Raw genomic sequence first — 16,036 nt, forward strand, 5'->3', positions numbered from 1 at the left:
GAGGGGAGTGAGGTACCCGTGATGCTTTGGGCAATTTTCATCACCCTCTGCAGTGCTTTCCGGTCGGAGACAGAGCAGTTGCCATACCATACTGTGATACAGTTGGTAAGGATGCTCTCGATGGTGCAGCGGTAGACGTTCCCCAGAATCTGAGGAGACAGATGGACCTTGGACAGATGGATACGGGCAGGTAGATGGCTAGGAAACATTTAGAAGGATATGGTCTCTTAGACCTAGTCATACAGCACAGAAACATATCCTTCACCCCAACTTCTCCTTGCTGATCAAGAAGCACTGTCTAAGTTAGTCTCATTCGCCTGCATTCGAGCCATATCCTAAGACTAGAAAATGAGGCCCTTTGGCCTAACTCGTCCATGCTGACCGAGTTACTTGGACAGGTACATAGATAGGAAAGTTTTAGAGGGATATGAGGCAAATGGGACGAGCATAGATGGGGCATAGTGTTCAGCATGGGCGAGCTGGACTGAAGTCCTTTTTTCATGCTGTGTTACTCCACAAGGTAAGCTGAAGTTCAACTTTAATTTGGGAAGCGAAACATTAACTGCTGGAGGATCAGGCAGGATCTGTGGAGGGAATGGACAGGAGACATTTTGGGTTGGGACCCTTCTTAAGAAGTCACAAGTTAATACAAAATATGTACTGTAGCCCCTACTCTATTTATAAGGTAGATAACTAACTGACCCAATTATTCTCTGCAAACCCATAACTCAGTGGGGTTCCGTTGCTTTGGATGTTACTTGTCTTGAGAATGTTTAGGGCATTTTATGGTTGTATTTAATGGAGAAATTGTCTTGCTTTAAATGCTTTTTCTTATAAATGTTATTCTGACTTGGAGGGATTGGATCATTCAAATACGTTGACTGGTTGGATTTATATTGACTTGGATTTCCTTATCAACTTCAACCACCTATCTACTCTTTCCCTAACCATTGAATCAATCTCCATCAGTTAGCTTCCAGTTCGAAATCCCACATCCTTTCACAAACCTGCCTACACCAAATTTTATTTATCTCTTCATTCTTGATCCAGGAAGGGGGATGTGTGTTTTTAGATGTACTGTTTCATAACCAAACATTTTCTACTAAAAGACTAATCATTTTGTCATAACTTCTCAATGTTTGTTTTAGAAAACTGCGCAAGCAGCTGATTAGCTTTGCCTTGCTACTAATCAGAAGACAAGTTTAATACTTGGGTGCCCTTTTATAACCTATAGACATTTTCCCCACTGTAGCTTCTAGTCTCCCCAAAGGATCTCATAGAGTGGTGATGGAAAAGTGTGGAAAAAGGCTCTTCAGTCCAACTTGCCGACACCGGTCCCATCTACACCAGTCTCACCTGCCTGTGTTTGGACCATATCACTCCAAACCTGTCCTTTCCATGTACCTGTCTAACTGTTTCTCAAATATTGGGAAAGTCCCTGCCTCAACTACTTCCTCTGGCAGCTTGCTCCATACACCCACCACCCTTTGTGTGAAAAAGTTACCCCTCAGATTCCTATTAAATCTTTTCCCTTTCACCTTAAACCTATGTCCCTTTCACCTTAAACCTATGTCCTCTGACCCTCTATTCACTTACTCTGGGCAAGAGACTGCTTCTACCAGATCTATTCTTCTCATGATTTTATACACCTCAATAAGATCAGAACTAGGGGTCACAGTTTAAGGATAAGAGGGAAGTCTTTTAGGACCGAGATGAGAAAATTATTTTTTACACAGAGAGTGGTGAATCTGGAATTCTTTGCCACAGAAGGTAGTTGAGGCCAGTTCATTGGCTATATTTAAGAGGGAGTTAGATGTGGCCCTTGTGGCTAAAGAGATCAGGGGGTATGGAGAGAAGGCAGGGATGGGATACTGAGTTGGATGATCTGCCATGATCATATCGAATGGCGATGCAGGCTCGAAGGGCCGAATGGCCTACTCCTGCACCTATTTTCTATGTTTCTATCAACCCTCATCCTCCTGCGCTCCAAGGAATCGAGCCCAGCCTACTCAACCTCCTCTCTATAGCTCAGACCTAGTCCTGGCAACATCCTTGTAAATCTTCTCTGTACCCTTTCCAGCTTGACTGCATCTTTCCTATAACATGGTGACATACTGAACACTTTAAATGTGGCCTCACCAACGTCTTGTACAACTGCAACATGACCTCCCATACTCTATCTTTAGTTCTTGTGTTTCTCATCCATATATAGCCCCTCTGTAACATCATCTGAAACAAACAGTGCATGGTTCCATGTTGTCACCATCTTGATTTCTTCACTCTTTAGATTGTTTGGTGGGCAGAAATTCTTCCAATTTAATATTGAGCACAGAAAGTATTTTCTCCTTGGTGTCCTAAACTTTGTTCTGCAGCCTCTGATTCTTGCTCTCTTTGTGTTTTTGCTGAACCTGACTCCTTACGGCATTTGTCATTTTTACCTCCTTATGGGGTTTGGAGCGTCAGCTTCACTTTTTGGCAGTCTTTTTCCATCTTGCCAAAAATGATGAACAATACCACCCGGATCTTTGATTGAAAAGTGTCATGTTCTTAATTGCCCTCAGATTTGACTATCCCAGTGCTTTTATTGTACTTTCTGTAACTTTCTGGTTCTGAAACTGTGCTGCCTTGTACTACCTAATTTCTGTATTTTGTCTGGGCTCGCATCAGCTGTGGCTCAAGGTTGAGCAGTGCCATGAGATAAAAATGAGTCTTGCTTTCAAATCCTTTCACTCCTACAATTTCTTCTCGTCCCTCCCCTTAAAACAAAACCATAACCTTGCACCCGCCCTGAGCTCTGATATCTTATCCCACCTTGTATCCCTCGTGTGTGCTCTTCCATCTTTTGAGAATTGCGAATTGGTCTGTCATGGACAGCTATATATTTCGTTTTCCCGATCCTAATCCTTGGAATTCATCTCACTCTTATTCTTATCAGTTCCTTCAACACCTGATTCCACCATCGGCAAAAGATGAGACCCAATAAAACCTCAGTGTTGGCAATATTATCAAAATGTTTTTGTCATGGGTTCTGCTTTGATCTAACATAATTGTATTGGATGTCCACATTTCCTAGTGCATTAGCCTGCCTTCCAAACTCTGAATTATTATTTTTTTATCTGCAGTCCAGGTTACCGCATTGTTCTATTTTTGTCCTTTATCTTTTTTTCCTTAAAACTTTCTGTGTAAAAATGAAGAATGCATCCAAATCTGTTTCATTCTTTTGTTTATTAAAAAATATGAATTGGATTTTTTGCATGTAAATATTTCCTCGAAGATTAAAATCTGAAGTGCCTAGTTTTTAACAAAATTGCTCCGTTCACTGTGATTTGGAACACAATGAAATGTAGACATCTTTAGTCTCGAAGTATTCAATATCTTGTTTAACTGAAGCACGGCAGAAAATAATCAGATGTCTTTGTCATATTAAGCAATGACGTGACTGGGTTGAGGGAAACGGGTACAAGGTTAGTGTAATTGAAAGCCAAGCACCCAGACCAGGTCACTAATGGTATATGGAAGAACAACAATTAGGATCTTGGAAAATGTTCTTGAAGTTTGGGACATAACCATTGGTAGTTTTTTGCCCACATGGTGTTTGTATATCTTTGAGCAGTGGTAGTGCATTCAGACATCTATCCATTCTTGGGCATGTGTTTTAGCTTGAAACAAGGTATTAGGTTTTGGGTTGCTAGTTCAGTCATTCCAGATTCTAATTTATCTTCAGCATGTGAATCTGGTCAATACTTGTCTAGCAAATGACACCTTGCTTGGTGAGATATTTTTTAAATTTTCAGAGTTCATTGAATAAGATGGGATGGGCCAGATTTATAGAGCAGCTCTCTTTTGCTGTTTTCAGGATTTATTTTTCAGCCATGTCAAATAACTGAAGCTGACCTTAAATTGGCTGCAGGAAAAATAATTACACTCTATAATTGCACTTAAAAGTAATTCTTCTTTAATGATGTCTTGCGATTGTACTGAGCTATGTAAAATTTGTTCCATTTCCTGTTCTGGATCCAGGGCTTGAGCAACTGAATATTAAAATCGTGCTCCTGTTTGCTCTATATTGATGAATTGTAAATGTCTAATCCTGAACACATTTTTATACTATTTCACCAACTCGCTATCAATACCAGCAATTAATCCAATCAGCACAACCTCATTCCCTTAATAAATGAAGATTGACCTTGAATATGCAATAGCTAGACTTGTCTAATTTTAAAAGTTAAGTCTGCTTTTAAGGTGTTGCCCTATAAATTGTTTGCAAATTGAAATCAGATACCATCTTTCATCACCATCTAAAAGAAGAGATTACTATTTTGGACACACAAGAATCCTCCTTTCAGGCAAATCTTGTAATTAGCCTTTCCGTGATGTGTTGTAGATTTGTCTAAAATTTATAATCATGCTTGTATAATATTTAAATTTATTTCCCGGTGGCACGGTCGCGTAACAGTAGAGTTACTGCCTTACAGCGACAGAGACCCGGGCTCAATCCTGACTATGGGTGCTTATCTATGCAGAGTTTGTACGTTCTCCCCGTGACCTGCGTGGGTTTTCTCCGAGATCTTCGGTTTCCTCCCACACTCCAAAGACGTACAGGTTTACAGGTTCATTGGCTTGGTAGAAATCTAAAAATTGTCCCTGGTGTGTGTAGGGTAGTGTTAGTGTGCGGGGATCGCTGGTTGGTATGGACACGGTGGCCCGAAGAGCCTGTTTCCATGCTGTATCTCTAAACTAAACAAAGCTGATGTCTAAAACTGAATGCAAATATATTTAAAATGTTTTTATGATAAGCAATGAGTACATGTGTGTATTTTTCCACAGAATTGAACAAGTTTTTACTGGGACACAATGGAATTTCAAGTCAAAGCCAGAATGTCGGGATGGATCCTTCACATGCATGTTGCATACTGCAGCAGCTTAAATGTATGTACGATGAACAGCAGCTGACAGACATTGTGGTGGAGGTAGATCATGGAAAAACGTTTTCCTGTCACCGAAATGTACTCGCTGCAATTAGTCCTTACTTTAGGTACGCTTTTGCTGTTTTGGTAGCTAGTTGCATACTAATATTACAAACCAGCTTATGGCGTATCGAAGCAGTGGCAATATGCAATGAAAGTTTATTTTTCAATCTGAATTAAGTTGTGAAAGTGTTAAAGTTTTTTAAAGATAATTGTAGAACTAATCAACTGTGTGCAAATGATATGTAATTGAATGAGTGGGCCATTGGGGTTTTTAAGTTGACTGTTTTAAAGATTTACACTTAAATATGGTTACAACGTTTCATTAATCTTGCCCTGTGTATAATCCATGGGAGGAAAAAGTCTTTATAATTTGCTATTTGGAGCATTCGTCACCATGTTTAGGAGTTTGAAAACTTCATCTTTTGAATGCAGTGGTCTTTGATCATGTTTGGTTCATTTTACTTTGGGTGGTTTCTTGAAATTTGCAAATAAAATAGTTCAATCTTGGAATGTGGAATTTAATTTTAAATTTCTACTATTATGATTAGATCTTCTTTGGGCCAGGAAAATCCCACACTGGTCCAAAATTACCATTGTTTAGTTTCCCCTGTGCAGCATTCAAGCTTTCTTTCAGATCTGACTTTAGAGTTTCCAGCTTTTCAAGTAGTTGAAAATATTAAACATCACTTAAAGCCTTCTCGTTGTTGGGGCAAAATTCCGTCAATCACTGTAATCAAACAAATTAATAGTCGGGAGATACAAGAAACCGTAATGCTGGGATCCTGAGCAAACGATCAATGGGCCAAGCAGCATCTGTGGAGGGAATGGAAACGCCATGTTTTGGGTTGGGACACTTCTTCAGACGCAATTGATAGTCATCTCTTTGCTACATGTGCTTTAGTGCAGAACAACGCTGTAATGTTATTCCATAAATTGCTAAACTGCTGAGTATTGCATTAAAATGGGGTTTGTGATGCTTTGTATGCATTTATATGCTTGTGTACATTATTTTTTATATACATTTTTTAAATTCAGAATGGGTTCAATTCATTTAATATTTTTATTTGTCTAGGTCTATGTTCACAAGTGGCCTTACAGAGAGCACCCAGAGAAGAGTGCGGATTGTGGGAGTGGAAGAGGATGCAATGCGGCTTGTGTTGGACTATGCATATACTTCCCGAATATTGCTGACGGAGGTCAATGTGCAGGCTCTTTTTACAGCTGCTAGTCTCTTCCAAATCCCATCCTTGCAGGACCAGTGTGCCCAGTACATGGTCAGCCGATTGGATCCGCAGAATTCCATCGGGGTCTTCATGTTTGCTGATGCTTACGGACACAGGGAGTTGAAGGAGAAATCGCAAGATTACATTAGAAAGAAAATATTATGTGTTGCCAAAGAGCAAGAATTCCTCCATTTGACTAAAGACCAGCTCACGAGCATCCTAAACAGTGATGACTTAAATGTAGAGAAGGAAGAACACGTTTATGAAAGCATCATTCTGTGGCTCGAGCATAACAGAGACAAACGGGAACCGGATCTTGCGGACGTTTTTGCCAAATGTATACGCGTACCTCTGATAGATGAAAACTTTTTGCAGAAAATCCCTTGCACTTTTGCACAGGCTATGGCTTGCAGCTCCTCGGAAGATGGAAACTGTGAAGGGGCAGACGGCTGTAAGCCAAGACTTGGTATGACTGCCTCGCAGATGATTATCTGCTTCGAAGCTGCCAACAAACACTCAGGGAAGAAACAAACTGTGCCTTGTTTAGATACCGTCACGGGAGAAGTCTTCAAATTATGCAAACCCCCAAATGACCTGAGGGAGGTGGGAATCCTGGTGTCGCCTGACAATGACATTTACATTGCAGGAGGTTACAGGCCAAGTAACAGTGACGTTTCCATAGATCACAAGGCCGAGAGTGATTTCTGGATGCACGACCATGCTGCTAATAGGTGGCTGCCCAGAGCTCCATTGCTCAGGGCACGCATTGGCTGTAAGCTAGTTTATTGTATTAGCAAGATTTATGCAATTGGAGGCCGTGTGTACGAAGGTGATGGGCGGAATGCACTAAAATCAGTGGAGAGCTACGACGGCAGGGACAACTGCTGGATAGCTGTGTGTCCAATGCCTGTCGCTATGGAGTTTCACACTGCAGTGGAGCATCAGGATAATATCTATGTATTGCAAGGTAAGGTCATCAGTGTTCTGCTAATTCTGGATACATTGTTGAAAATGAGCTAAATTCTCAGTACAAATGTTCCCAAGCCATGCTGTAATGTAGTGCTATATTTATATTTGTATAATATATATATATATATATATATCATGTATTATAGTTTTCGAGAATGATCTGGGGATAGACAATAGGTGCAGGAGTAGGACATTTGGCCCTTCGAGTAATAGACAATAGACTGGGTTAGCATCTGATGAATGTTTGACTGCACTGGGCCTGCACTCACTGGAGTTTAGAAGGATGAGGGCGGACCTCATTGAAACATAGATTAGTGAAAGGCCTCGATAGAGTGGATGTCGAGAGGATGCTTCCACCAGTGAGAGAGTCTGGAACCAGAGGGCACAGCCTCAGAATAACAAGACGTACCTTTAGAAAGATGAGGAGGAATTTATTTAGTTGGAGGGTGGTGAATCTGTGGAATTCATAACTATTTTAATAATGGGACATTATTGGTGAATCTGTGGAATTCATTACCACAGAAGGCTGCGGAGGCTGAGTCAATGGGTATCTTTAAGGCAGAGATTGACAGATTCTTAATTAGTACGGGTATCAGTGACTGGTGTCAGGGGAGAAGGCAGGAGAAGGGGGTTGAGAGGGAAAGATAGATCAGCCATGATTGAATGGCAGAGTAGATTCAATGGGCCGAATGCCCTACTTTGCTCCTATATCTTATGAACTATTTTCATAAGTCATAGGATTTTAATTGCAGTGATTGACTACAGAGATTTGAGAATACCTTTATTGATCATTTCATTATCCCAGTACAGGTAAGTTATACTAAGATTACTGCTGTGGCTTCTTCTCAGCGTATCAATTATGGAATACAGAATCCTTACCTGGCATCTGGTAGGAACTAGATATGGTGCTGATAGATGTACTGTGGTACTAATTGGATAATTGACTAGATTGTGTGGAGTTGGGACTGGGAAGAAGGGGAGAGTATTGCTTTGAACTCATTTTTTGTTTGCATATTTACCTGTGTATTTTCCACTGCCTTTAGTTATCATTAGTTGTTTAATATCATCCCTTTTTCTCCTGTTTCGTTTATGATGCAGGGTCAACAACAATGTGATTTTCTTTGTAGTCCATATTTTCTGTTTGGCTTCAGTAAGGAGAATCTCTGCTGGAAGTTTGCTTTGAAGTGTCATCTATTTTAGATACAACTGAAAGTGTAGTTGATCATCTTTAAATATATTATTACTTTGATATCCTGTTTATTCGGGAAAATTACCAAAATCAAAAGTTCAGATCACCTTAAGGCTGTTCATTCCATTCCTTTTAAATCATCTTTCATACCTTGTGGAAAGCTCATTTTTATAGTTGATTTTTTTTTTTAACCAATTCCTTTTTTATGCAGTTAACAAAAAATAAGGAAACATGTAGACGCTTAACAGTAATTTTTTTAATGCCCCAAAATGTTTTAAGAATACATTTATTTTACCATGCAATATGACATGTGGTTTAAACAATCATTTTGGAGTCTTCTTAAGATTTGGTCATTTAGTAATGTGTATTAACAGGTGTAAACTACTAGTTGAATATAACATTTACCTAATGAGTCTGAACCAGAAATATTTTGCAAACTTTTAATATGCTGCATGATTTGGATATCCTGAAAATGCCCAATGAAGTTGAGAATCTGGAGGTCTTAATTTTTAACAGGTATCTGTAATTCAGGTGTGAAAAACTAGCACATATTTTTTCAGCAGATTTATACATCATTGGTAAATCTGCAAAGTGCTCCAGTTATGGAGGTGAATGACTCCTGTCATGGTCATACAATGAAAAAAATCAGCACTGTTTATTTTATGGGTGTTAAAATGGTGTACGTTATATTAATGCCTCAACGTTCCATAACTTTCGCAGTGGGTACATTCCACTCCCATCAACTGAAACATTAAGTATTCCATAGGTTTTGTTATAAAAGCATGACAATTAAGCTTGCCTTACTTTGTATTAGCTTCTGCCAGGCTCGTGACCACAACCCACACCCTGTGAATCACTCTAGGGAATGTCTAGAATACCATTTCCCTCTGCCCCAACTCTGGAGAAGTGTCTGACCCAAAATGTCATAGATTCCTGTGCCCCAGAGATGCTGCCTAACCCGATGACTTACTTCAGCATTTTGTGTCTATCTTCGGTGTAAATCAGCATCTCCAGTTCCTTCATCCACAATGTCTAGAATACATTGACTTCATAGCACTGCTGAATTCAGGAACTGAGGAATTAAACATTTGTGTTATCACCAGCACAGTTTAATTTGAAACATTAAATTATTTTCTTTGTGAATTAATCTCGAACATATTAGGCTGATGAATTCTGCTATCCAATAGTTATTGATGGATGGGTATGGACTAAGAGTTGACACTGATGTGGTCAGCTGAATAGCCCCATCCAGTGTTGTGAGAAACAAGAAGTGGGTAAAAAGTTTCAACTTAATTTGTTTTGTTTTTAGGGGAATTTTTTCTGTGCTACAACCCTCACAAAGACTACTGGGGTTGTCTGACACCAATGAGCGTGCCTAGATCTGCAGGATTATCCACTGTCTGCAAAGATTTTATCTATTACGTGGCTGGGATTTGCAAAGCACATCAGCGGATGCCCACGGTCGAGGCTTATGACATCCAACTTAATAAATGGATAAGGAAGAAGGATCTCCCATTGGATCAGTCCACAAACCCCTACATTAAACTCTTCCTGCTCCTTAACAAACTGCACCTCTTTGTGCGGGCAACGCAGGTGGTGGTGGAGGAGCATGTTTTCCGTACAAGCCGCAAGAACTCTTTGTACCAGTACGACGAAGAATCCGACCAGTGGATGAAAGTGTACGAGTCACCAGACAAGCTATGGGATCTCGGCCGCCATTTTGAATGTGTTGTCGCCAAACTTTATCCACAATGTCTTCAGAAAGTGTTTTGATTTACTTTTGGCATCCTGCATGAAATAACGTGTGACATGGGCTAACAATATTTTGTGTGAGGAAAGTGGCTGTTTTAAAAGCACTGATGAAGCTGGATGGGTGCTTTTGAAAGTAGCAGTCTTTTGAACTGGTTCAAAAGTTTAGTTTTCTAATCAATTTTACTAACTTCACTGGTGCTGGGGAATATAAAAGTGCAATTACTTACTTGGATTACCTTTTTTTGTTAAATTATCTGGTTCTTTCAATGGCATTTCTTCTTGCACAGCTGTCATCCATTGCCTGGCAACCTTAAAACTATGCAGACTAACGGGCAAAATTCAGCTTGTCAGTAAGAATTTGCTTTGCCCATTGGTATGGGAAAACTCTGAAGCCTTTAAGATACGGGTATGAATTTAAGTTCTGCAGACGCTTGTAATTGTGTGTCTGTATTTGTGAGTTGAGTATGTTATGTTTAGTTACTTGACATGATTGTGAAGATATTTTGGCTGGATCTGAATGAGAAAGAAGTTCAGCATCCATGGACGACCAAACGTAACAGTTTAAATATACGGAGGAGAAACCTGGAAATTGGCACCCACGGAATTGTTTTTTGTTCCCATCCTGTCCCTTTCATTACTTAAGGAGAACATTTTTCATTTCTAATTACACACCTTTTGAATACTCATAATATACATTTAACAAGTGTCAATTTCAAGCTCTGTAATGAAACAGACATAACTACTTTAGGTGCATTTACCAAAAAATAGTTTGAGGAGGGTGGAGATGTATTTGGTATTTTTCAAAACATTGGTCTCTGAGCTTCATTGTCATTCTTAGTGTGGTAGCACAGAACCCGAGCAATGATATTTGTACCACAACATTTAATGTGGTTCATTTGTTAGTGAGAACAGACCAGAATTGAGTGATGGGGCGATTTTGGTTCTTCATTCTCCAACCTCTCCAATTGACTTGAGCTACAACGGCATCTTAAAAAAAAAGCATTCAAACGTTCAATGTTTGTATTTTGTGCTTGCACTGTATCTCCCCCCCCCCCCCCCCCCCCCCCCCCCGATTCGCTTAAATCATTTTCAACTATTTCACACCTAAATATGGTGTACTGGCTGTTATGTAAACCATTCCTCCCTTGGTTTAATTTCATATTCACACTTTGTCTTAACAGTTTAATGTGCCCTGATTATAATGCCATCTGCATTCTGCTCATCACTGCAAATGTACATATCACATATGAGTTTCAAAAATCCTTTTGCATACAGTTTTTGGGAAAGCATTAATAGAAACTGTGCATAGAAAGACAGGGAAATTAGAAGCCTGAAATGTATGTTAGAACGATGATTACAGGCAAAATTCAATCTGCTTTCTTTGTGCAAACCTTGTAAGAAGACCATGACTGAACTGGTAATCAGCAGTCACTATTGTACAAATTAAATCCTTGACCAGAACTTTTCTACTCGTTCAAGTGTGTACTGAAGGGAATAAAATGTGAATTTGGTTGAACTGTTTCTGATGCATTTGAGGCTAGAAATGTCAACCCCTATGTATGTCATCTGCACTATTTTTAGCACAGTTTAGTCTTAAATGATATTTTAGATCTTATCTGTTTCCAAACTGTTCTTTGTCAAAATAAGACCTTCTAACAAGCTAAAAGCAACTAATTTTGTACAGCCGAGAACTATAACCAGGTGCAACAATATTTTATGCATTTCTCAAAACATGCACATTGTTTAAAATTGAATGGAGTAACATACGAAATGCAGCAAATAGATTATGTATACTAAATGGCATTAATATCTTCCCAGGAAAAATATTGCAGTTGTAGAAACCAAATTGTACATAATTAGGATTGCTGCCTTATGGTCACAAGTTCCATCCTTGCTCTTCAGTCTCAAATTTACTTGGAAAAGGTGAATCAATCTCAGATGAGCAGCACTAATTTGAACATTTTTGGTGTTGATTTTGTATAATGCGTAATTTGATGGATTTCCAATAGACTGGATACCTTGGCGGAACATTCTAGTGTACTTGAATCTTGATTTGAAGAATATGCAGCGTTGGAGTGCTTGGGTATCTTTAAATTCATTTGAGGGTGAATTCTTCATGGTTAGAATGCAAAGCCAAAATCACCTGACATTTTATACTTAAAATGATCTAGCATAATGACAACGCCAGATAACCCAATGTTATCTAACAAAACCAGTTGGTTAAATTTGTCTGTAAATAAATTCCAGTTCTATCTTGGTTCCACCCAGTAAGTCTTGACATAAAGATAAATATTGCCAAGCTGAAATTATTTTTTTCACCCAGTTGACCTGTGCTTTAACTTAAAGTGCAGTCAGTTGCAATTAAAATAATTTTAGGATAACCTCTGAGGGATTGGACATGTTTATTGACAATTACTGAATATTGAATAATGCAGTGCATTTGTCTACATTCTTGGCTAAACTGTGGTTGACACTGGGAACTTGCTTTTCAGCTCTAACTGCAAAATTAAGTGAAGCTGTAGGCCTGAGTACAAGTTAAGCAATCTTGGAAGTAGACTGATGATAGATTAATGTAGGGTCATAGGCTTCAAATCCAGATATGATAGGAAGTTCTCCCAACTGGATTTTAAAGCAAATTTAATATTTCATTCCTGGTTGAAATTCTTAGTCTGATTCATTCTATTTGCTAGCACAGATGGATTCTATTTTTGTTGTTGCTATGTGGGTGTTTAAACTTTTGAATTCCAGAGCTTTCCTCTGCTATGTGAGACAAAGTTAGATATAGCAACATCTTACTTGTGCCGTAGATGTAATATTTCCGTGTGCACAAGAGCTACCAATTATACTAGCAATCATTCAGACTTTAAGCATTCATACTTCATTGACGTGTAAGCCAGCCATCATCTTAAAGTGTATTATACTGGGTGTCTCCCAGGTTATTTTGAAACTGACAGTCACTTGCCACTTGGCCACAATGTTAGTATTTAATATACATGGTGCATTTTAAAAGGGATGAATGCCTTATAATAGTTGGTATTTACATTTTCCAGATTCCATAACTTTTCAATACTGCTCGGTTTGGACTACAGGGCTTGAATTATTTGAAGCTCTTTAATGGTGCAGTCCTCTCTGCCACTGTAATTATGTCGTACTTCAATGAAGGTAATATGAAATATTTCTTTGGACTGAAATATAAAAATGGCAGCTACATTTTAAAATCTAAATGTCAAAACTTAGTATATTCCCCACATTCAGCATAAGGTAAACTAAGTGCTATGTATTATAATAGGTTATTAGCAATAATAAAGGTCCAGAAAACAGTTTGGTAGCAACATTTTGGCTATAAGCTTGTGTATCGATGAAGCTGGCCACAACTCTGGATATACACAGCATCAGAAACCCTGACAGGTTACAAACTTGCTATTTTCTTTGATTCATAACATTTGTCATTATGGTGTTGGCCAGCTTGAATATTGTGCATTTTAACCACTCTACAATTTGGTAACTGCTAACTTTTTAAAGCACCTTTCCAGGTTGTGTTGCATTAAATGTAAGAAACTATACAGTGAGATATTTAATTTTCAGAAATTTGTTCTAAATTAAACAATATTGCTGCTGTTTAGGACAATCTTTATTTATAGAGGGTATCAACATTGGGGAGGGGAGGGGAGGGGGGGGCAATTAAATGAAGCTGCAGTTAGCTAGAATTGATTCAGCAAATGAACCACATCACACCATATAATATTCAACCTGTCTAGCTTGCATTGTGAAAATACAAAGCTGGTTTACGATTTTTGTGAAGTTGAATACTGTGTTTTTGTATAACACTTGTAGAATTTAGATATTTGCCCTGTAGATTTAGTGTTCTTTCCATCAGCTGTCAAAGCTGCTCATTCCATTGTGTGCAAAGATTTAGCTCTAGTTAACATTTTTTTTTGTGATTTGAAATGTACCTTGAGATTATGACTTGAATTATGAGATGTAAAATAACATCTAGCTGTACTTGCACAGGATTTGAATGCTTCAGAATTGGTGTTCAGGCGGGATAAGATGGTTTACTTGATACATGATGTAGTTTAAAGTACTGTGACTTGTAATGAAATGAGACTATATTCTTGAAATAAACTGATTAAAGGATGAATGGTTTGATTTATTTAAAATTGCAATTCTGTATGCAGTCATTTTAAGTGTCTTTAACTATTTTGGCGGGCGCAGCAGTAAAGTTGCTGCCTTACAGCGCCAGTGACCCGGTTAAATCCTGACTACGGATGCTGTCAGTATGGCGATTGTACATTCTCCCTGTGACCACGTGGGCTTTCTCCAGGTGCTCCAGTTTCCTCCCACACTCCAAAGATGTACAGGTTTGTATGCTAATTGACTCCTCTGGTAAAGATTATAAATTGTCCCTAGTGTGCAGGATGCCACAAGTGTACGGGATGATCGCTGGTCAGCACAGGCTCTGGGTCGAAAGGCCTGTTTCCATGCTGTATGTCTAAACTAAACTTAACATTTCACACCTGCAACCTACTATACTAAACCAAATGGATATTGTATGAAGATTTCAAGGGAATTTTTCAGCTTCTGGATTTCCGTATTTAGTTTTGAGATACAGCATGAGAATGGGCCCTTTGGCCCACTGAGTCCACACCGATGATCAATCATCCATTCGGATTAGTTCTATTATCCCATTTACTCACAACATGTCATGGGCAATTATACAGAGGCCAACTAACCTACAAACCCACATGTTTTTGGTATGTGCATAGAAGCCAGAGCACCAGGAGGAAATGGGGAGGATGTGTAAACTCCACACAGACAGCACTTGAGGTCAGAATCGAACCCAGGACTCTGGCGTTGTGAGACTGCAACTGCATCACTGTGCCCTCTTATATGCATGTTTAACTTTTTACTGAACCAGCACTTAAGATTTAAATGAGTGCATCAAAAAATGTTCATCTTTCCCTCTCGGGTATTACTGCTGATTTTTCATTAGTCTGTAAAGTGTTCGTACTACTAACTTCCTGGAAATGATCATTATCACTAGGTTTGATTAATTAATCATAACTTAAGAAAGTAAGTGAAGAAAATATCCTCGTAGGAAAATGGAGTCCCTGTACTCTATCTGAAATAATTCACCCAGTGAGGTGTTGCATTATCAAGATCATCAGTAATGGTTTGTGATCATAAAAGAATAATTGGGTTATATTGATTACGTTTTGCATAAAACATCCATGAAATTCAAGTTTAATGTCTATTAGGAGATAAATGCATACTTAAAATTATAAAACACAATTAACTTGGTGGGGCCAGGAGTTCCCTGTGGAATAGACTTAAATATATATGTTAATATTTTGAATGAATGGAAAAATAATTCTATTGATTTCTTCATAAATTACTAAAACGCTGTCCTTGTCCATTTCATGTGGAGCCATTCGTACATTTGTAAACTAGTAAACAACCCTAACACACTTCATATGACGTTCACATCTGTGTTAGAAAAAAATGTATAATGTAATAAAATTAATAGCTGTTGCAAATGATAATATTTGAGGCAGCAAGCTGCATAAATTTGGGCATGAGATCTGGTTTCATGATATTCAAATGTGACATTTTGTATGTCACATCTGATTTTGGTTTGTTCGAATGGTATGAAAAGAGAAGGAGTTTAGACTAGTGTAAGCGATGTCTTTGAACATTCATTATGGTCTTGATTCCAGTACAATTATTTCATTTAAAGCAAAACCACACAGAAGATGAAAGTGTACTTACGTAACTAATAAAATGGCACGTAACAGAACTATAAACAGTGCCTTACGAGTTACAATGACATTAACAATGAGGTTTTTGGTATAAGAGCAAAATTTGGCCGCAAATTCTGGTGTTTACATTCCAGCAGTTAGAGGTAGATTTTTGACTGGAGTACTAAAGTTTTC

At 38.6% G+C, this 16,036-nt stretch overlaps 1 protein-coding gene across 2 annotated transcripts; it reads left to right on the forward strand.

The window, feature by feature from the left end:
• The first annotated feature begins 1,028 nt into the window (after window positions 1-1,028).
• kbtbd8 (kelch repeat and BTB (POZ) domain containing 8) lies at window positions 1,029-14,240 on the forward strand. Of its 2 annotated transcripts, none has more exons than XM_055647633.1 (3): window positions 1,029-5,035; window positions 6,043-7,160; window positions 9,661-14,240. In XM_055647633.1, exons 1-3 carry the CDS (start codon window positions 4,800-4,802, stop codon window positions 10,122-10,124), a joined length of 1,818 nt encoding a protein of 605 aa, XP_055503608.1. In that variant the 5' UTR covers window positions 1,029-4,799; the 3' UTR covers window positions 10,125-14,240. The 2 variants fall into 2 exon arrangements, with proteins under 2 accessions (XP_055503608.1, XP_055503609.1); XM_055647634.1 differs by having other exon boundaries at window positions 4,826-4,929.
• The last annotated feature ends 1,796 nt before the right edge of the window (window positions 14,241-16,036 follow it).

The sequence above is a fragment of the Leucoraja erinacea genome, chromosome 16 (assembly GCF_028641065.1).
Source record: "Leucoraja erinacea ecotype New England chromosome 16, Leri_hhj_1, whole genome shotgun sequence".
NCBI lineage: Eukaryota > Metazoa > Chordata > Chondrichthyes > Rajiformes > Rajidae > Leucoraja > Leucoraja erinaceus.

Excerpts from the sequence above, each read along its gene's own strand:
- kbtbd8 (XM_055647633.1), top strand. The coding sequence starts at position 4,800 with ATGAGTACATGTGTGTATTTTTCCACAGAATTGAACAAGTTTTTACTG. Across the intron at positions 5,036-6,042 it reads GCAATTAGTCCTTACTTTAG|GTCTATGTTCACAAGTGGCC; the intron begins GTACGCTTTTGC and ends TTATTTGTCTAG. Across the intron at positions 7,161-9,660 it reads TAATATCTATGTATTGCAAG|GGGAATTTTTTCTGTGCTAC; the intron begins GTAAGGTCATCA and ends TTTTGTTTTTAG.